At 43.2% G+C, this 20,489-nt stretch overlaps 2 protein-coding genes and 1 long non-coding RNA gene across 7 annotated transcripts in view; 1 reads left to right on the top strand and 2 right to left on the bottom strand.

Moving 5' to 3' along the window:
• Window positions 1-1,222: 1,222 nt before the first annotated feature.
• Window positions 1,223-10,126, bottom strand: AP3M2 (adaptor related protein complex 3 subunit mu 2). Of its 5 annotated transcripts, none has more exons than XM_074928554.1 (9): window positions 9,797-10,126; window positions 7,455-7,626; window positions 6,773-6,910; window positions 6,167-6,252; window positions 5,540-5,673; window positions 4,455-4,662; window positions 3,466-3,610; window positions 2,925-3,037; window positions 1,223-2,044 (listed from the first exon to the last, which is right to left on the bottom strand). In XM_074928554.1, the coding sequence occupies exons 1-8, from the start codon at window positions 10,067-10,069 to the stop codon at window positions 2,937-2,939; spliced, it is 1,257 nt and encodes a 418-aa protein (XP_074784655.1). In that variant the 5' UTR covers window positions 10,070-10,126; the 3' UTR covers window positions 1,223-2,044; window positions 2,925-2,936. The 5 variants fall into 5 exon arrangements, with proteins under 5 accessions (XP_074784655.1, XP_074784656.1, XP_074784657.1 ...); XM_074928555.1 differs by having other exon boundaries at window positions 1,223-2,038; XM_074928556.1 differs by having other exon boundaries at window positions 2,960-3,037.
• Window positions 10,127-11,600: 1,474 nt separating this feature from the next.
• On the bottom strand, window positions 11,601-14,003 carry LOC141971301 (uncharacterized). The gene is made up of 3 exons (XR_012635268.1): window positions 13,914-14,003; window positions 13,663-13,777; window positions 11,601-12,496 (listed from the first exon to the last, which is right to left on the bottom strand). It is a non-coding gene; the product is annotated as an uncharacterized LOC141971301 (long non-coding RNA).
• A 239-nt stretch (window positions 14,004-14,242) lies between these two features.
• Window positions 14,243-20,489, top strand: part of KAT6A (lysine acetyltransferase 6A) — a 46,543-nt gene continuing 40,296 nt past the window's right edge. Inside the window, exons 1-3 of the mRNA XM_074928328.1 lie at window positions 14,243-14,331; window positions 16,198-16,247; window positions 16,362-17,127. Coding sequence (XP_074784429.1) covers window positions 16,525-17,127 — 603 coding nt within the window. The 5' untranslated portion in view covers window positions 14,243-14,331; window positions 16,198-16,247; window positions 16,362-16,524. The remainder of the gene's footprint in view (window positions 14,332-16,197; window positions 16,248-16,361; window positions 17,128-20,489) is intronic.

The following is a 20,489-nucleotide window of genomic DNA, read 5'->3' as shown; positions in this document are numbered from 1 at the left end:
TGAACCACACCTGATACTGATCTTTTAGAAAAATGCATCCTAAAAAAATGTAAGTTGCAGAGAACAGTTTTACATTGCAGCCGTTTCCAGCTCCTTGAAAATACCCTTACATGAAATATCTAAGGTGACAAGAGAGCCACACAAGCCTTAGCTGCCATTTCTCCACTGGTTGCTTCCTTCCATCCTGGTCTGTCTCCTGTGACATCTTCTCTGAAGCTGACTTAAACAAGGGTCCAGAATCACTTCCAAGGTTTTTCTAAATGCTTTTTTATCCCTGATTTTGTAATAGATGCTTAATCTGGGAGATTTATCAAATCCCAGTCCAGCGACCAGAACTTTTTTTTTCCAGCCTTGCTTTAACTTCTTGCATTGTATGTCTCAGAAGTTGCTGCCAGCTAGCTCAGTGCATTTAACTGTGTTTCTCTGTCTTGTTTACCCATTACATCCCTCCCTGATAAAAATCCCTGGGAATGGTTTCCATCTCTACATCAGCTTTTCCTCTTCATATCCTGGTTTTTTCCCTACTTGTCCTCTCCCAGCACACAGTAGCACAGCACCATCTTGAAACAAGGTCTAAGACAATAATGACTGCAATCTGCCTGCCTCACTTTTCTTCTCACTTTGCAGTTGATATTGTCATATTCAAGTTCTTTCAGAACCTGAGTCAACATCAGCATTTATTGTAACTGAAGTACGCAGCTACACCTCACACTTTTCCCAAACAGTCCTTATATCCTCATCTACGAAGTTCTCTCACTGATGTTGTTTTCCTGCTTCCCCCTTCTGCCCTGCTTCATCCTTCATTCCATAGGAACTTGCAGCCATCTCAGACTGATATAGAAAGCTTGTTGTAAGGGCTAGACACCCTTATGCATATAAGAAGCCTTTGAAGATCTCGAGTAACATGAATCACTTTAGCAGGAAAGAAAAGATACTTTAAAAAAACAAAGCTACAAAGCCAAAGGACACTATCGGTACTTGAGGAGCTGGATGGTGAAGTTATTTAATTGTCTTCATAATTAAAGCACAGCCCTTAGCCTGCTACCTAGTAAACAAAAATGGTTTGGTTGCATTCCTAGACAGTTTCACTGAGCTTCTAGAAAGAGCTCAGCACTCCTTTTGGGAAACACTAAGAAAAATTAACAAGAAAGTAATTAATTAGCTCTTTAGACAGTGACTTAGTCCCAAGCTTACAATCCCAATTGCATAAAGACATTTATGTCCCTAAGGCATCCACAATCCAACTGGCATAATTTACTGTCCTTCTCAAATGTCATCTGTGTTTCACGTAAAGCCCACACAAACCACTCTGAAATGACACAGATGACATGTAAAAATGAATTTTATTGATGCCCTTGCCCAAGGTTATATTTGCACTGAACATGCTCAGCAGTAAGGCCACCTGCTATGGCATTCATCAGTTGCACTGGAACTTGCAATTCCACACGCAAGATGCCACTCACCCACTGCAAGTATCCATCACATGCAAACCAGAAAGTATGTTATCCTTTGCTTAGGGTCAGCTTGTTCTGTTCACAAGTATGAACTGTACGTGCTGGACTCCACAGCCACCTGACCGATGCTGTAGTCGCAGCTACAGCAGCTTAGGGACAAGTTCTGTTACCACAGAGAAAGACATTGGCATCTAGTGGCCAAAGAGCATATTACAGACAATACAGAACAGTGCAAATGCCTCTCATTTCATATTTATGCTGTACAGAGAGATGCAGCACAGACTGGAACGGGCAGATGCAGCAACAGGTCCTGCAGAAGAGATGGTCCCAGTGAAAAATCCAGCGTAGGCTTGAATCCACCTGCACAGCAGCTGATTGGTACAGAAACTAGAATGAGGTAGGACAGCCAGAAACACTACAAAGGTACCAGCACACAATTATCTCAAAGACAGACATCAGTGAGCAGGAGAACAGCAGTATCACCTTCATTTGTAATAGGCAGGCAGAGACAAAAGGAGGTTCCAACAAGTTAGTAGCATAGCAATCATCTTCATTTAGCCACAGCTTCAGTTTCCATCAGAGTGCTAGGTCTCCACAAAAAAAAAAAAAAAAAAAAAAAATCAAAAATCTGCCTCTGTCTCTTCCCTGCCTCACCAAAGAAGCTAGCAGAATCCCTACCTTCAATTACTGATGAAATAAGAGAAGCAGAATTACTTTCAGATATCACCACCCATCAGTTACAAGGTCACATATGCTACAGTCAGCCCTTCATAGGAACCCACACAAAGATTTGGATGGGTTTCCAGTCTACCTCCAGAGATTCAAGATACCTGATGACCAAGACGGCTTATGAAATATCTGAAAAAGGCATCCCTTTCTTCCCTTCCTCCCTCTGTGGCAGCGTCCCCAATCTCAGGGTTCTTAACTTCCCCTTCTGGGTGGGACAATCTACCCTTCCACTTCTTCCAGTCCCTTTGAGGCAGAATGGCTAGATGATCTCTCTGCTGCCAGGAACTATAGAGTTCTCCGCCCTAACGCCCAATGATGGAGAAGGGCAAAAGCCAGACAATCACACTGGAGTTGAAGTTTGTGGAAATTCAGCTTTGTATCATCTACAAAGGGATAAAAGTCAACTGAAATATAAGGAAGAGGATTTAGAAAAGGCAATAAATCCCTAGAATTTCCTTTAACACAGCAAAATGAAGGTGATACAAGCTTACACAGCTCACTTACTAATCCCAAGGGACCTGAACTCCTCTCCCACCTACCATTGTTCCAAATACTTCAGACTCAGCTAGGGATGAGATGGTTTCAGGTCAACCTTACTTTTCCCTGCTCCCCAGCACCCTAAGCACTGGCTCTCCTGCTCATGCTACTACAGGCAAGGGAGCAATCCTAAACAGATGGATAGGGTAAGAGGCTGCATCCAACAGCCATGGACAGAAGAAACAGGAAAGTGTTCTTCCTCACTATGAGGATCCTCTAGGTTCGGACTTGGAACTTGCCAGCCTTAGTCATGTATTTTATCCCCTTGAAGGGCTTGTACTTCTCCCCATACATGTCCAAGCGATTCACCTTCAGTCCTAAAGGCAAACAAACACAGCGTAAGACTGACTGTTCTGACAAACAGACGGGTCTTAAGGATAAAGAAACAGAAGATTATCCCAGAAGTGCAGAAAGTATAGGGAAAGTTTTAGCAAGCAGTAAGAATGGAAAAAAACTGACAATGGATATTTGTCAGAATCATTCTGTACAAACACATCCATCCCCTAAAATTCTTTAAGTCTGTAAGCACAACATGCAAGGAAATGTAGATAGGCTGTTTCACAGAGCATGAGAGAGAACAAATCCATGTATCTGTAGTCAAAGCACACTATTTTTTTTTTTACTTAAGAACATGTTTCAGATAGAATGTAAAATTCAGAAGGCCTGCAGAGTCACTTCAGCTACATACAGAGTGAGCACTGACACAGCAAAGAATATTCAGCTTCTTTACCTGATAGTCACCTACCAGATATAGCCAGCTGCTGAATTTTAAACTGCAGGTTAATGGTGGGGTTTTCATCTGGTTTTGAAGTCCCAGCTTGCAGGGTCATGCTCCCCTTCAGGCTTGGCAGCTTCTGGGGGTTTATCTTCCCCACATCCCATGACAGCAGCTTTAAGAAACAGAAAATGCAGTAGTGAAAAAGAAATGTTCTAACACCCTCTAAACAAGAGTCCGCTTCCAATGACAGCTTTTTATGTTTCTTTACGGAAAAGGTCTTTGTCTCAGTAACTCATATTGGACAGACACAGCACAGGCTTAAGAAGCAGCTGCCTCAGACCTCTGTTCTCCCTCTCTCTTTCCCTGAGGTTCCCCAAAAGCCTACCATGAATGGTATTTCAACTACTTGTGCTGCAGGCCCCATTTCCTATGTGTAACAGTGACAAAAATAATGCAGAATTGCCTCCTTTCCAAGTACCCGAAGCAGTGTTGCTTGAGGCTCTACTGTGGGTAAATCATCAAATTTAAGTTTACAATTTAAAAAAAAAAAAAAAAAAGAAGAAAATAACTTGGGCTGGGGGAGAAGGAATCGAACAACAAAACCAAAACACCCCAAATAAAATCAAAACCCACTAACCAACGCAAATCCTCAGTGTATGCAAAGGACCAAGTCTAACGTGCAGTACTAGACATGACAACTAGATACACAGAAGTTTGTAAAGCATCCACCAGATTAACACCTCATCACACATTACCAGTTCTTGGATTTTCTGCATGCACCAAGCAACTAGAACTACAATCTACTCTGACACTGAGCTATTTGTTGTGAAGATTAAGACAACTAGGATGCAATAGTCCAGAAAAAGTTCTCACTCCAAGAAAAGATACTGCCTTCAGAAAAACACTGGTCAAGGAAATGGTCATGTAAGCACAAACAGCTCAACCTTCATTTGCTGAAAGGTAGAAACTTTCATTTGCTGAAAGGAAAAAAAAAAAAATTCTCTCTTTCCTCTCACCTTTGTAACTGGATCGAAGATATGTGTTCCCTGAGAGGGTGTGAGGGTCATATTTAAGACACCTTTTGGCATCTGGCTAGTGACCATCACTCCCTCTACCGTCTTCCCCATAGTCTGCTTCGGCCCCACTGTGATCTCAAAACGTCCCAATGAGCTGCTGTCACGGAAACTGATGTTGTGTTTAACGTAGACAGGAATTGCCACAAGGCTAGAATGAAGACATGAACAGAAAGTCCTTGTCAATCTCTTGCCTTCATCTTTGCTTTTCCTGATGCAGTTCTTGCCTTCTACACTGAGAACACTGGAAATCAATCTCCTTAAAAGAGAAGGAAATCCTACACTTGCTTGTTTGATTTAAGAGCAAAGTCAGAATCCTGTTCTCAAGTCTTAATTACACTTCTTTTATTAATCAAGCTTGGTGTATCCTAGTTTTCTACCTCTCTACAGGACAGGTAATTATATCCAGTATAACAGAAGACTTGAGCAAAGGATGAGGAATGTACTTGCATTTCACAACCAAGCCGGCAAATAGTTCCAGGCAGTGCAGTGGCACTTGAAATTCATGCTTGTGCTTTTGATTGGATTTCCCACTCCTTTTCACCTACCTCAGATAAGGCTGACAAAATCTAACAAAATGCTTTAACATCTGTAACCCCCATTAGTAGTTGGTAACCTGATTCTAGAAAAGAGCACAAGAAGTGGACAAGAACTTGTAGTTCTATTAAGAGAAATGTCAAAAAACCAAGGTTATCAAACTATCTTGCTTTATTCTAAAAGTTTTTTATAAATACAGGAAATCAACAGCTTGATTACTCCATACTGCCTAATTCTTTCCCTCTCTAGTTTATTCATCTGCTACTGGTCTTTGAAAAATGCTGCTGACCAAAAAGAAATGACAGAATCACTGCTCCAAATAAGGAGAAAACGTGTTTTAAAAAAAGGAAGAGTGTAAGTCACCATGCATCTCTACTTCTTTTGGCATAACATGACACCTGATCTTTAAAAGCAATTCCCTTTTTTTTACCTTCCCTACTAGCCAGGAAGGTCCAAATTTTGTAATTCACAGCACTACATTAATCACCTACTTCTGAGCACTGACATGATAGGAGAGCAAGCGAAAATTTCCATCAGGTGGAATGAAGGAGAGTATTCTTTCTGACTCCCAGCGCTTAAAACGCACACATGGATGAAAGCTGACATCATCCAATAACCGAGGGTTCTGAAATAAAGTCACAAGGTTAGTGAAGGCAGTACTACTTAAAATAACCTCTTCTCAATCTTCTACCCATGAAGGGCTTAACATTCTGTCCACTTGAATGTATCTACATTCAGACATGTTAAACTGGTGTTACATCTGTGCGACAGCAGTACTCAATAACCTCTACCCTATTTTAGAAAATCTAATCATGTCAAATAATTACATTGATGCATACTCACAAAAAAGACGGCCCTTTAGGACACCTGCCTAAAGCACCACTGTATCTCAGAAACTTGGTCACAGCACACACTAACAGTACTTTTAACAAAGAATCTGAAAATAAAACCTTTAGGCTCGAAGTTGCTGAAGTTCACTATGAGTTTCCATTGTCAATTCTTTCCCTTTTTGTTTGGCATATCCAGATTCTGTTCTACTCTAATCCATCAGCGTGAGACTATCCTAGTAGCAGGGCTGAAGTAAAGATACTTAAGTAAAGATAATCCTTGAGCTTTACCATAAAGGAGAGGGTAAGGTCTGGCATCCCAGTCAGCTTGACACAAGCATCAATCACCCCTTGGATTTCAGCAGTAATCGTAGAACCTGCAAAAATAAACACAGGAGGTTATGTGAACCTGATCAAAAAAATCCCAGTGTGGAAAAGCTATCAATGGGGAGGAAGGAAATTTTTCTATCTTTATGAAACGTCATGGCTCATTATGTTGCCCCCTCAACATTTTTCTCATTCTCAACAACTTCTAGAGAAGATGCATACAAATAAGAACCACTGACACCAGTAATGTCCATTCTAATGGCAAATGACAATAGCTCCCAACTCTTACAAGACTAAGATATACAAAACCTAAGGAGATAGTGCTATGAACAATTTTCACTCACCTGCTATCTTCCCAATACAGAATTGCTTACAAGACCTCAGAAGCAAGGACAAGTTAAAACCTCGGTACCTCTCTAATACTGAGCAATAGCACTTACAAGATGGCAACATTCCAGGGTAAGAATAGAGTCCCACACTTAGATGAGGGAGCTCTTTGAAAACCTAAATCTCTCCTCAGGCACTATCAGGACAAGTTACCCTCACCTTAACCAGAAGCAACTTCCATACCTGATTTGTCAATGATTGCATCTATCTCCTCAATCACATCAAAATACGCCTCATTGTTGGTATATTTTACACCAGTACGTCTCCAAGGCACCACTGACAGCTGTCCGGTAGGAAGCTGGTCACCCACATTAGTGCTTCCTGGAAAAAGAAAGGCAATCACAACAACCACAAAAGTCATACATTGCTCCAGAACAAGTCCTTGGCCTCATATAACATAATGTTAATTAATCCCTGAGAATGTCTATCTCTTTGTAGGAGAGCAAGTACTCTTCCAGACTCGTTGTCTGTATTCTACAATTTACATCTCTCTCATATCCTACTCTAAAACATACCACAATAAGGCATAGGGAAGAGGGAAGTGTAGCTAAAAAAAAAAAAAAAAACAAAAAACCAGCCCAACAAAAAACCCACACCAAACTAACTCATCCAGGAAGTCATGTCACGGCTGTAACTGGAAATGTAATCTGTCTGTTTTGGTTTAAAAAAAAAAAAGTGCAGCTGATACTGGAACTGGAAGGAACCTCAAAGCAAAGCACTAACACAGGTCTCCCTAAATACACTTCTGCTGGGGTCTAGAATGGTATGGGACAGCACAAATTTTCTTCACCCATGTCCTCATTTACTTATGCAGGAATATTGTCACATGGCCTCCCCAGCTAATCTACTTTTTATTTCCCTGTACCTGTGATGGTGTTAACAACTGTTCGCAGGATAGTGGGAGGTTTTATCAGTTCCTTAAGAATATTTGACTCTGTTGCCAATGGAAAGCCATTGTCCAGCATCTCCTCCAGCACCTCATAAACCACCACAACATTGTCCTTGATCATCACCTCTGAACAGACGCCGAAATAATCCTGTGCAAAAGAAATAATTACTCAACAGTCTGTGAAAAAAAGTCTGAGTGATTATTCAGCTCAGTATCCTCCCATACAGAAATAAATTAAGCCTATTCTTGGAGGAGGTGAAACAACACTGAACCTCAGTACAAGCACATTGAACAGACTGACCACTCCAACTGACATGCACAACTCTCAGCATCTCTCTGCCACTGCCCCAACAAGCTGGCAAATCACCACAACATCATATGCTCTTATTTCCTTTCTATATAACAAGATTCCCTTTGATAGTCAAGAGATTTTTTTTTTAATTAGCACTCGAAAATGGCTCAATTGCAACCGATTAAGCAGCAATATTAATAAAAAAAACCTACTTCCAGGGGCCACTACTGACTTGTGTGCAGTGATACCTTTCACTAGATCCCAGTATTATACATCCTTCCTCAGCTGCCTTAGTCTTCACCTACAGTACTCTCAATATTTTAACTGTGCAGCACTGCTATTTAAGGAATTCAACCTCTCCTCATCAAAGATTTTAATTTACTTTCACTATAATACTTGCATACACATAGAAAATAATAAAATTATCAACTTCAGTTCTGTAAATATTTTTCTTGGAATTTATTTTGATATAGGGGAAACATGGCTTCAAACTCTCTGCATATTCTGCGTAAGTCCAGGTTTGCTTTATAGCAAACCACTTCTGAAGTCTGTCTAACACACTACGTGTGGGTTTTTTCATTCTGCTACCCCTTGGGGTGTACAGACTGCTTACACATCCCAAGATGTATTAGACTAATAACAGAAGCTCAGTACTCTGAAAAGTCTGAAAAATAATTCTATGCATGTAACAAACCCTCCTTCCTCATAATTTAAGAGGTGTATAAAGCAGAACCTTAGAACATGAATCATAAAAGATCCACAGACCAGTTTATTCCCCAGCGTGATTCTTCTACTGTTTCTTCAGCTCCTACTCCAAATCAATAAGGAGCGATATTAAAGTTTGCAGTAAATATATACCAAATCAAATTGTAAATCTGTAATGCAATGTAGGTATAGAAAAATAAGATATTTCAAGATTCAGCATATGTTATAGGAAGCAGTCCCACGAATTCAGCAATTTTGAAAATTTAACATATAATTTACAGTTTTATTCTATGGGAACTTCGTGCATCTTTCTGGAGAGCGAGCACACACAGACACAAACCTGAGCTTCTGGTTACTTACAGCAATTAAAGAGATCAGGCATTCTGCATAAAGCATGAGTATACATGAACTGTGACGCTAGAGAACTCCTAGTCCTACACTACAAGCACTATTTCAGATACACCAGATTTTAACATACAGCCAAACCAGTTACAACACACTCACGCCTTGCCCCCTCAGAAAAAACAAGACCTAGGCGACTGACATAGTACATTTTTGGCCTGAACAGCCAATCTGCTCCCTGAACTCAGTGAAACACAACAGCCTACACTCACATTCTGATTGGCACCTGGAAGCAAAAGCTCACATGATGCTTGCTTGACCAAGCATCCACATTTCCTGTATTCTGGTAGGATGCTGGTCACAAGACATTTCAAATCCTTTCACTACACGATCCTGTTGCCGGCAAGCAGAGACGGACACCTTCACTATTCCCCTAAACCGAGTGGCAGTCACGTCAGCCATAGCACAGAGGGAATATGGCTGCTCTGGGGCATCTCCTGTGACGCTCCTTTAGGAAGCAAACACGTTTCCAAGGAATTTCACTAGATGTAAACCCATAGATAGGGTGCCACTAATCGACTAAAGCACATGGCAATGAATCGCAAAAACTCCCTGTGAGAACGGTTTGGTCTTAGTTCACAGCTCCTTGAACAGACAAGGCTACAAAACAGAAACATGCATCTCGATTGCTGAAAGGTCCTTCCTGTGAGTACAGGCCGATCCTGAACCCATCGTCATCCCAGGCAACACACTCCTCATCACCGCAAGCCCTCAGACCTGCTCCAGATCCTCACAGGTGCAGGGTAAGGATTAACAGATAGGAAAAAGAGAAAACTAATTGCTGTTAACTCGAAGGTCTCCCTTTTCTCCCCCCCTCGCCCCCGTTCTCCCTCACTACACGGCAGTGACCCGGGTTCCTCTTCCAAGCTCCTCGGCACACGGCAGCTCCCAGAGCCGCTCCGCGCCACGCAAGCTGTACCTGGAAGGTATCGACGACGCGGTGCAGGAACTCGATGACGAAAAGAGGTGGCACCTCGCTCTGGATAACGGCCACGAAGAAAATCTTGTGGCGGTAGACGCTAAGGAGGTAGTGGTGCGGCGTGGGGATCACCGGCGGCACATTCTCCGCCTCCGAGGCCCTCTCCTGCGCCTCGAAAAAGTAGTCACAGACGGAGCGGCTGACAACGCTCTTCCAGTGCTTCTCCAGGAAGATATCCCCCGAGGCGTTGATGAGGAACAGGCTGTGGATCATGGCTGCAGCGGGCGTGCCCCAGGACAGCCCCGGCCGGCAGCCGCCTCCGAGCGCCTCCGCCGCCCCGCAGGCCCCGCCCCTTCCCGCCCGCGTCCTTGCAGCCACAAACTCCGCCCCCGGGCGCGCAGATTGGCCCGCGAGAAACGCCCCCTGACCTGTGCGGGCGCGGCCTAGCAGCGAGCGCTCTGATTGGGTGACCCGCCAACAGCCACGGCCGATAGGCCGAGGAGAGGCGTGCGGGCCGTGACGCCACGGGACGCCACGCGCAGCTCCCACCGGCCCGGCCCCGGCCCCGGCGGCGAGCCCGGCAGGGGGCGCCGCAGAGCCGGGGCTCGTCCCTGCTCCCCTCCGTCCGGCCTCGCGCGTGGAGGCTGCTGCTGCACGGCCCCTTCTCCCCTCTCGAAGGTTTTCCCGACGGGGTGCTCAGAACTGAGCTCCACACGAGACAGAACAGAGCCCGAGGCCTTAAAAACGATGCCTGCTTCTATTTTTTTTTCCAAGGGTACCCTTCTTGAGGGTAGACCTCTCGGTATAGTCTATAGAATGAAGTAACCCCATTGCTGCCCTGGGGAGCAGCCAGTCGGATGTTTTCCAATGTATTATTTTGCCGATTTGTTCACTACAGAGTAATAACACTACTGAAAGCACGATCCAGCTGGCAGGAAAGTGACAATTGTCATGCAAAATGTATCTAAACTCCATGCCAAGCAATTCCTTTGCATAATCAGAACAGGTGTTTCACATTCATATAGCAGGTATCTGGACTTCTGAGTCAGGCAGAATAATTTTCCAATTTTACTACTCTGCCGGGAACAAACAAATAACAACGAAAATACGTCTTTTTCATGCCATTAAATAAGCTGTCTAAGTGCATGACCTCTATTACGTGGAAGGAAGGCAACTGCCTACTCGTTAGCACTGCTGCACGAGCACTGAAAGATGAGGGTCTGAGTCTTCACACCTGACTATGCTTCATGACTGTGGGCAAATCTTTTAAGCAGTGGTATCACTTAACTCTGGATGAGGAGTAAGCTGAATGGACTCATGTCAGAACTCAAAAAACTGCCCAGTTCAAATGTATATTAGATCTTATTTTCTATGAGTATGGTGTAGATATTATCCCCAAGAAATGGGGCAGAGGTCAGTTTATTTACCCTGACATTAACTTTTAGTACTACTGTATGCAGTACATCCTTATTTATGCAGACATCCTTATTTAAAGCATTACATAAATCAACATGCACTAGGTAAGCTTTTTGCTATAGCAGAAAATAAGGAGAAATGACCTAAATATTAGTTTTTCTTTTACAGTCATGATTTATATCAAATGCATTCTTAAACATCAAACAATGTTTTTTAAATGTCTAATTCAAATTACCATAATGAATTGCACATTTGAGAGCAACAATGGGGTTATAATGTCATTTAATTACAGCAGTTCTAAATTTAAAATAATTATTATTTTAATATAATCACTTTACTTTTAACACAAAGGTATTGTAAAGATTATTTTATCAGTCTGTGAGGCTCTTGGAGGCTGTCTTAATGGGAGTCATACAGGTATTAGACAGAAAGCAGCAGCATATAGTTAAACTGACCAACAACATAAAGCCTTTATACATTTGGTTTTCAGAGAAACTCAGAACTTTCTGATTTTAACCTGGAAGATCAACATTCACGGGATATGTCTTTTCAATACAGACACTTCTTCTTTGTGTCATGAAATGCAATTCAGTTTTGTTTGTATTATACATTGTTTAAAAAGTGCCATTTCCCTCTGACTGCTAGCACCCATCATCAAAATTGTTAGTATTTTATACACTTCATGATGTTGTCACTTCCATAGTTTTCCTAGTTATTTCAGTTTCTTTAGCCATCAAAACCACCAGTGCCAATACAAAAGCAACAAGAAGGTAATTAATTATTTCTGCACACCAAAGGAGAAGGTTGTGGAGGAAAAAGCGGAAATACATTTCTGCTTTAAAATCAGACAGGTTTATTAACGTGTCTTGCTGACACCTGCAGAGAACAATTTGCTGTTAAACCACTCTTCACTGCTGCAGAAAGGTTACCTGGCTGCTTCCAAACTGTTACCACAAAGATCACGTTTTGTTCTGAAAGTCAGCCTCCACAGTGGCTCGGGAGCTTATATAAACTGGAACCTAAAAGGAGAACCAAGGCAGAAGATGCTGCTAGGACAGAACTTCATCTTGCTGGTTAATTCAGTGACAGCTTGAAAACTGCTTACTAAAGGGGACTATACATCAGTTTCAGTACGTTCACCCCCAGAGAAGCCTAAGTACAGTCAAAGAGCAGTGCTACAAAATGGTGTTGCCAAACCGTGCGCTGCATTTATGATAAAACAATTCCCTACCATCTGTACTTTGCCATATGCAGGAATTCTGATGACTTAACTGTTAGCCTGTGCTGTGAAAATGAAAAAGAGAGTAGAAGAAAATAGGCCATTTAAAAATTTATAATAGCCAAAACAATTAATTTTGCAAGAGTGCTAATAATAACCCACTGACAATTTTGAAACAGAATAGAGTCTACAGACTGATATTTTCTATTGTAGGAACACAATTGTCTTTCACTGTTATGTACTGAATCCTCTTAGTCTTGCTTTACTTTCTAATCTGGAAATTACATTTATATCTCCATTAGCTCTTCTGAATACAGCACCATAGCCTTGTAATTTAAGGGAATTTAAGGGACTGGAAACCACGCAGTGTAGAACCAGACAAATTTTGAAGACTCAGGAGCAGGTGGAAGAAGAGATTCATTTGTAGGGAGAATCCAACTCAGACAAGGCCAGAACTCCATAATCTACATGGCAGAAACAGAATTGTTTGTACAGTACCTTGCACAACAGCATCTCAAACTCCACTGGTGTCATGTAATAAGTAATTCCCTGAGAACATTTAACTTTTGTACCGAAAACCTATTCTGTTAAAACATCAGAAGAGTTCCTCTTGCACAAAAGAGAAATTTCTCACCTCAAGACAAGGGCTAAACAAAGCCATTCAAAAAACATCACAAATTTATCAAGTCTGTCTCCACAATGTTTCTTAAGATGATTTTTTTTTTTAAAGGCAAACTCACATGAAACTTTATACATCAGTTTTGCTATAAGACAATGGTGAAAAATGCCTACTTTATAATGTATACACACAAGTAGTAAAATGAGACAGAGGTTAGATAGAGATGATCAGAGAATTGCATGCAGCACACAGCCATTCAGGATGGGTAACAAAATGAGATTCTTTCAATCAAACATAACCTAGAAGAGAATGCTGTAAAATGAGAATTTGCCCTTTGCTCATTTCTGCCAACTTTCAGGACACGGTAGTCCAACACCGTACCTCTGCAGAGCAGAAGAGAACCAGGTAGTTGTCTAAATTAGCCAAGGATGGAGCCCTCTTCTCGGACAGACTCCCTTTGATTTCAGTGACAGCCAGCTCCGCGGAAACCAGACCAAAGTACCTAGACAGCTCCCAAGGTATTTCCGCATGGAACCGCTAACGTTCTGGCCGCATATTTTTACTCTACAAACTACAAACGTATCAAATATGTCAGAAAGTTACAGACATTACCTCACAAAAATGCCCAAGGACCGACCAGTCTTACACGTGCAGGCACAGGCGAGGCACACCCGCTCTCCAGGCCCAAGGGCGTCGTTGTGTCGGAACTCTATGCCGCTTCGGTGCCCTGAAGCCAGAAAAACCCAGAGCCACTGTGCCAAGCGCAAGTTTAACTGAGCCTAAGAGCCGGATTTTCCACCTTACAGGTCACAACCACAGACACCCGGGCACGGCTGCCCGCCCAAGCCCTCCCGCCGGCTTACCAGCGGCTGCACACCCACGGTCCGAGGCGCGGAGGATCCCCCCACTACCCCCCCAGAGAGAGAGAGACCGACACGGCCCCGGCCCCGGCCCCGGCCCCGGCCCCGGCCCCGGCCCCGGCCCCGGTCCCGGCCCCGGCCCCGGCCGCCTTCCCGCGCGCTCTGTCCCATGGCGGCTGCCCCGCCCCTTGCCGCCGCGCGCTCCCGGCCTGGCCCCGCCCCCGCGGCGCTTCCCGGCGGCTGCCGCTCCCGCCCCTCCGCGCTGTTCCCAGCGCGCGCCCCCGCCCGCCGCGGGCTGTTCCCCTCCCACACCCCCTTCCCCCCGCCGCAGAGCTCCGGACCCAAGATGGCCGCCGTGTCAGTTTCGGGCTTCGCCGCCGTCCGGCCTTTGCCTCTCGGTTCCCGTCTCTCGCGGGCCTCGGTAAGTAGCGCCGGCGGGACCCCCACTGACTCAGGTGCCTGGTGCTGGGGAACCCGGTGATAGGTGGCTGGCGAGCTCCGCGGTCTGGGGAAGGGGAAGGCCCGCTGGGCGCTCCAGGCTCGCGGCCTGTTCCGGCCCCGCCGCCGCTCTGTGCCAGGCCCGGACCCGGCCGCCCGCTCCCCTGAGGCCCTCTGGGCCTACACCGCGGGGCGGTGGCGGGCACGGCACGGCGCGGATGAGGCGGGCGGTGCAGGCCGGCGGCCGCGGGCTGAGCTCCTCGCTCCTCTCCGCCCCTGGCGCGGGAGAGCGCGTCTGAGGCGGGCGCGGGCCCGGCCAAACCGGTGCGAGGAGCCGCGCTGCGCTGCCCGTCTCCGTGAGGGTGAAGAACTGTGTAGGGCCCAGCTGGGCGCCGGAGCTGCGGCCTGCACCTCGTTTCTCCTGATGCCGCTGGTGTGAGTCCCTCGGCTGAGGCTGGGCGCCCCTCGGGGCGCCGTGTGCGGGGCCTGTCCGGGATGGGGATGGGGACGAGCGGTGGCAGGTGCAGGGGCCGCTTGTCGCGCAGACAGCGAACGAGCGAGCGACCTGGCCGGGCTGGGACCGTCCCGGTATCGCCCCGGCCTGGCTGGGCGGTTACGTAACGTCCTGCGCACGGAGCTCTGCTGGGGACAGGGCGCTGCGTCCTCCTTGGCCCCGGCATCCTGGCGTGCTGGGCACCCCGGGAGCACAGCTTCGCTTTGCCGAGCGGGCAGTGCTCGGGGACCGTGTTTCTTTTCGCATCTGTTGTTCATGGGCTAAAGGAGCTAGGCAAGCGCTGCGTCCCTTCTGGTCTAAACAGTAGTTCTGAATCTTTCCAGTACTGGCTGTATGGAGCTGTGCAATCGAGTCTTGATATCTGTATGCAAATGTGTTCTGTGTTGATAAATTCTTCAGTACTTACTAGAAAGTAGAATGGGAGAACTGTGTTGATTACTAGCTTGTGACTAAAAGTTCCCTTGCAGAAAATCCTTATTCCTTGTAATAATTTGCAAATACTTCTTGGTTAGTGTACTCTTGCAGTAGAACTTCAGCACAATGTACTGTTATCATACTTAGAAAAAGTCTTTGTTAAAAACAACTAAAGGCTGTGAAGTAGAGCCTCCTACCCTTCCATCTACATCTTTAATTAGCAGTGTCGTAAGCATTCCTTCTTCATTGTGTATGGTCACCTGTTACTTTGTCCTCAAGTGTTTTCAGTGTGTCTCATCTATACTGAAGATTATAATGTTGTATTCTTCTTTTCTCTGGTCTCTGAAAGTGGAACATTTAATTACAATCTCCAGCTGGGTTTCTTCACTTTTTTCCTTGATGGAACAACTGTCATAGCTTTTCTTAGCAGGAGGGAATCAGACCTATGATTACGCTCCTAGAAGAGCGCTGAAAGTTTCTTGCTGTTTGCTTAAGACTCTTAGCTATTCCTGGTGCTTTCGGTTGAAGTTTCAGACAGTGTCTTCCATATGTAGAAATGAAGAGAGTTGCTGGTTTTTTTAAGATCTTTATTGTGGTGGTTTTTACCTCCCAAATACTTATTTAGGTTGTGCCCAGTAATGATGTAAAACTCGGTATAGAATTTATGCTGACTTATGGATGGAAATAAAAAGGGCACGCTTTTTTTCTCAAGGTTGTATGGAGTTATTTCAGTGCATACTTTCAAAAGCATGCTTTTGTTAGCAGTGAAGATGAAACCTTAAGTATTACTTAAGGGTTTCTGAACACTAGTAGTGGATTAAAACTAATGTGTTTAATGAATTAATGTTGGCTGCTGATTTTTTGCTGCTTCTTTCATTTTTCTAACTGTTCTTTGGAAATGTCTCTCTTGTTTTCTTCCAGGCCTAATGTTACAGTTCTGCCGATTGTGAGTGCGCAGACCAGAAGCTGAGGTGAGATACGCTAAAATCTCTATACCTCTGTGGAAAAAACCTTCTTTGAAGCTGTTATGGGATTTATTGGAAAGAATAAGGAAATTTCTAATTGTTTTACTTTGCTCTCTTTAGTGTGAAAACATGTTTGAGAAAGGAGGAGTAATTCAGAACAGAAAACGTGTATGCTATGGTTAGCTGGTTCCCATCATTCGAGAATCTGTTTTCTCATCGTGTGAAACTTGTTCAGCATCGGGATAAAGGATAACGACTCTATGGATATACAGAATTCTTCACCATGGTAAAACTCGCCAACCCGCTGTATACAGAGTGGATTTTGGAGGCAATCAAAAAGGTAAAGAAGCAAAAACAGCGTCCTTCAGAGGAGAGGATATGCAATGCAGTGTCATCTTCGCATGGTTTGGACCGCAAAACTGTTCTGGAACAGTTGGAGTTGAGTGTTAAAGATGGAACTATTTTAAAAGTCTCCAACAAGGGTCTCAACTCCTACAAGGATCCAGATAATCCTGGGAGAATAGCACTTCCGAAGCCTCGGAACCATGGCAAGTTGGATGGTAAACCAAATGTGGACTGGAATAAACTTATCAAACGGGCAATTGAGGGCTTGGCTGAGTCTAGTGGCTCATCCTTGAAGAACATCGAGCGCTTTCTGAAAGGTCAGAAAGATGTGTCTGCGTTATTTGGAGGTAGCGCTGCCTCCATTTTTCACCAGCAATTACGACTAGCTGTCAAACGTGCTGTTGGCCATGGTAGGCTCCTTAAAGATGGACCTCTGTACCAGCTCAACACTAAAGCAACCACTAATGCTGATGGGAAGGAGAGTTTTGAGTCTCTTTCCTGTCTCCCTCCAGTGTGTCTCCTTCCCCATGAAAAGGATAAGGTAAGACCTAGTTTGCATGGGCATTTTCTTGTGATGGATGAAATGTGTCAATACACTTGCAATTTGAGGTCAATGACTTGTTTAACATGCATCTTGTAAGTTGGACATGACTGATGTGCATTTAGGATTCTACTGTGTCCAAATCTCTAAGTGTAATAAATCATAATTTGTACTTTGGACCTAAAAACTGCGAACAAACTACTGTAGGGAATTTACCTCTTAACGCTTCTGTACAGTGAAAGTGAATGTATAATAACAGGCTTACTATAGTTACTATGTTAGCCAAACTTAGGAAGTAAGCCTCCTCAATTTAAGGTGAGGTGGATTTGCAAAGCAAACTTGAGGTTGTCTCTTATTTTCTCATTTTTATTTGACTGCCAGTTCAGCTTCTTATTTGAATACATATAATATAGTGAAGCGCTGATTAGCAGTTGCCACCTAATGCTATTGTAGAGGCTTTCTTTGTTCACAATGAAAAATTCACTTTGTTCCAGAATAGCTTTGTTGTGAAATAGGAAGAAAAGGTATATAGGATATAGCTGTTGAAAAGAGTGAAATCGGAAGATGTGGAAAGTATGGAAATGCTAGAATGAACACTCGTGGACTTCTGTTCCCTTTTGTGTGCCTCCCCCCACCCTTTTTAAATACAGTTCGTTATACAAACCAAAGTATTTTTATATTAATTTCTCTTATTTTTATGCTTTTTTTCTCCTCCTTTCTTACATACTTCTGCATGCCTAAGGTCTTTGATCCTCCACTCCAACCTCAAGATGAAGTTGTTGGAGTGAAATTTGTACCCACTCAGTATCTTTCCTGTCCTTGTGCTACTGTGGAAGCAGCGTAAAAAGGAAGTCTGTCTTTGTTTATTGAAGACCGATTTTCCAGTAATTCATATCTTTGCACTACTAGTCTCCAGGACTTATAGAATGTGAAAATTGTTTTTTCTATCCATAATAGACACATTTTTCAGCAGTGTTGGAAAGTTTTTTTGTTGTAAATATCCTCTTTGGGGATGAGTTCTTTGAGTGTCTACTGCTTGTGTTTTTTCAAGTCAGTTTTACTCTGGTGAGAGGGTTGCTTTATGATCTGTTAGGATTTGAAGACTTAAAAGTACTGTAGGAGTCTTCTTCCTAAAAAAAAAAAATTATTCACAGCTGCTTTATCACCAGTAAAGTTTCTCTGAAGCTCTCATTTAAGTGTTGGAGCTCTACTGTGGATGTAGGACTTGGCTAGTCAGAGCATTGTGTTGTGGGCTGGTGGAACGTAGGAAGTAAGTATTACTGTGCTGGAAATTCCAGCAGCTTCCTCTATCCTTTTTTCAAGTGTTCTGTCTACAAACGTTTCCTATGTACTTCTCCAACTATATCTGTAATGAAATCAATATAGCTGCAAAATGGTATGAAAACTGGATGTAAACAAGCCTGGCACATGAGGCAGCTGAATTGAGAGTGGTAGTAACGGTGGAAAATACTAGCTGTGCATATTATTAACACAGTATGTTTTGCAGACTATTCAGTCTTGTAGTGTGCCAAAACTCAGGACCAGCTTGATATTCTTTCAGATGAAGTGTTCCCTGAGGTTTCAAAATGGGTTATATCAGAGTGTTGAATGATAATATGGACTACTGTAAATACTGAATTTGGTCTGGGATTTGTTTTTTGTCCCCTAGAAAAGTATGTGTATGAAGTTCTTGTGTGTGCAAGTGTGCATAAACACAAGTATATATGTATGTGCGTTTTGGGCGCTTAGATATGCTCCCTAATTCCTTCCTACCTGCTCAAGTCTGAGCAGCTTGAACGCTAAAAGGCTTGTTAGTAACATTAGAATGCACAGTAGCTATAGTAGAAATTTTGCAACTGATTTCTTGATGAAATTTAGGGGGGGGGGGGGGGGCTTATGTTTTAAACTAACATCCTAAATTTCTGCTCTTCATGTACCATCTATGTGCAATGTAACCAGTGCTGAGTTTCATACTAGTTTTTTAAGTCATTTTGAAGGTACAATATTAACTATGTAGATTTTGCCAGTGTTAATTGACTGGCAAGTTAGTGGAAGGGACAAGGTTGGTTACTATTCTGTATCAGTTATCTATATCAGTATGTTTTGGGGTTTTTTTAAATGCAGACACTATGTGATAATCTTCCTTCACTCTACTGTTCTATGTTAAATCTCAACCAGTTATGCAGGTGCAAAAGGCTTACTATGTTGCAGTAATTTTCTTGGCTTACTGAATGAGTGGTAAGGAATTTTGGGGTTTGTGGGGTGTTTTGGTATTGTGGGTTTGTTTTAGAGTTTTTTGGGGTTTGGTTTTTTTTTTAAATGGAATTATTCAGTACAGATTCTTTGGGAGTATTGTGACAATGTGTTTCTCTTGATTGTTAGAAGAGCCTTGGCAACAACATGAAAAAAAGCTCAACCCTCCCAAACCTGAGAAATCCTAATGACCTGTCTCTTGTTTGCTCTTGTTAATCTTTTATCCTTGCACTGTTTGGTCTTTAACATCCATTTAAGAACTCTCTATATATCATATGATCCAAATTTATGAATCTTAAAGGCATAATATTTTTTCCTTTCATTTGTTCAAATAGAGCTTCCACTCAGCTACAAGTGTTTGCCTGTCTGTTTCATAGTAGTGTCACTTTAGATGCCTAGAAGTGAATATTCAGTTTTGGATATTTTCTGGTGTATTATGAAACTGAGTAGCTTATAAGAGATCTATGAAATTTGAGGCTTAAATTTTTTAAACAAAATGAACATAAAGCAGCACTACAGAGCTTTTTTTTTTTTTTTAAATAAACATGACTTGCTCTTTTTTTGGTCTTATTTTTCATCTCAGAGTTCTGTGAACACCACATTCTAGCATTCAAGGGCAAAAAAAATGGCAAGTTATCATGATTTACCAGGTAGTAATGACATGCTGCTGACATTATGGTTTTGAAATCCCTGGCCTACAAGCACTACTTGAATAAAAACAAGCAAACAGAAAAAAAACCTGCTGATGGGCAGAGCTCAGTGCTGAAATTTGCTTATCTGTTAGTGACGATGGCTGACCAAAGAAGAGTTGTCTTTTAATTTCAGTTTTAAGCACTATGTGTGCCTTCACTCATGTGAAGGCTTTAGGGAAGTGGCCTTTTCTTTCTCTTCAACTTCTTGTAGTTCAGAGGCTAAAATGGGAATTGCAGTTAAGGGCGATTTTTGCGATGTTTTGGATGCTGCCCTTGACTCTGGTGGTGTTTCTGAGATAGATGTCAGGCTGGTAAGATTCAATACCTACCCCTGTTGTGGACAGTAAGAAAGGGGGGGGGGAGCGGGCAAATTTTTGCAATACCTAAAAGGGAGTTCACACTGAAATTGTAGTGAAA

Source organism: Athene noctua, chromosome 28, assembly GCF_965140245.1.
Source record: "Athene noctua chromosome 28, bAthNoc1.hap1.1, whole genome shotgun sequence".
In the NCBI taxonomy this organism is placed as follows: domain Eukaryota; kingdom Metazoa; phylum Chordata; class Aves; order Strigiformes; family Strigidae; genus Athene; species Athene noctua.
This window is presented reverse-complemented; position numbering and strand designations above follow the sequence as displayed.

Coding starts and splice junctions, on each gene's coding strand:
- AP3M2 (XM_074928554.1), bottom strand. CDS start 10,069: ATGATCCACAGCCTGTTCCTCATCAACGCCTCGGGGGATATCTTCCTG. Junction 6,253..6,772: donor TGCAATCATTGACAAATCAG/GTATGGAAGTTG, acceptor TTATTTTTGCAG/GTTCTACGATTACTGCTGAA. Junction 3,038..3,465: donor TCAGCAGCTGGCTATATCTG/GTAGGTGACTAT, acceptor GTTTGCCTTTAG/GACTGAAGGTGAATCGCTTG.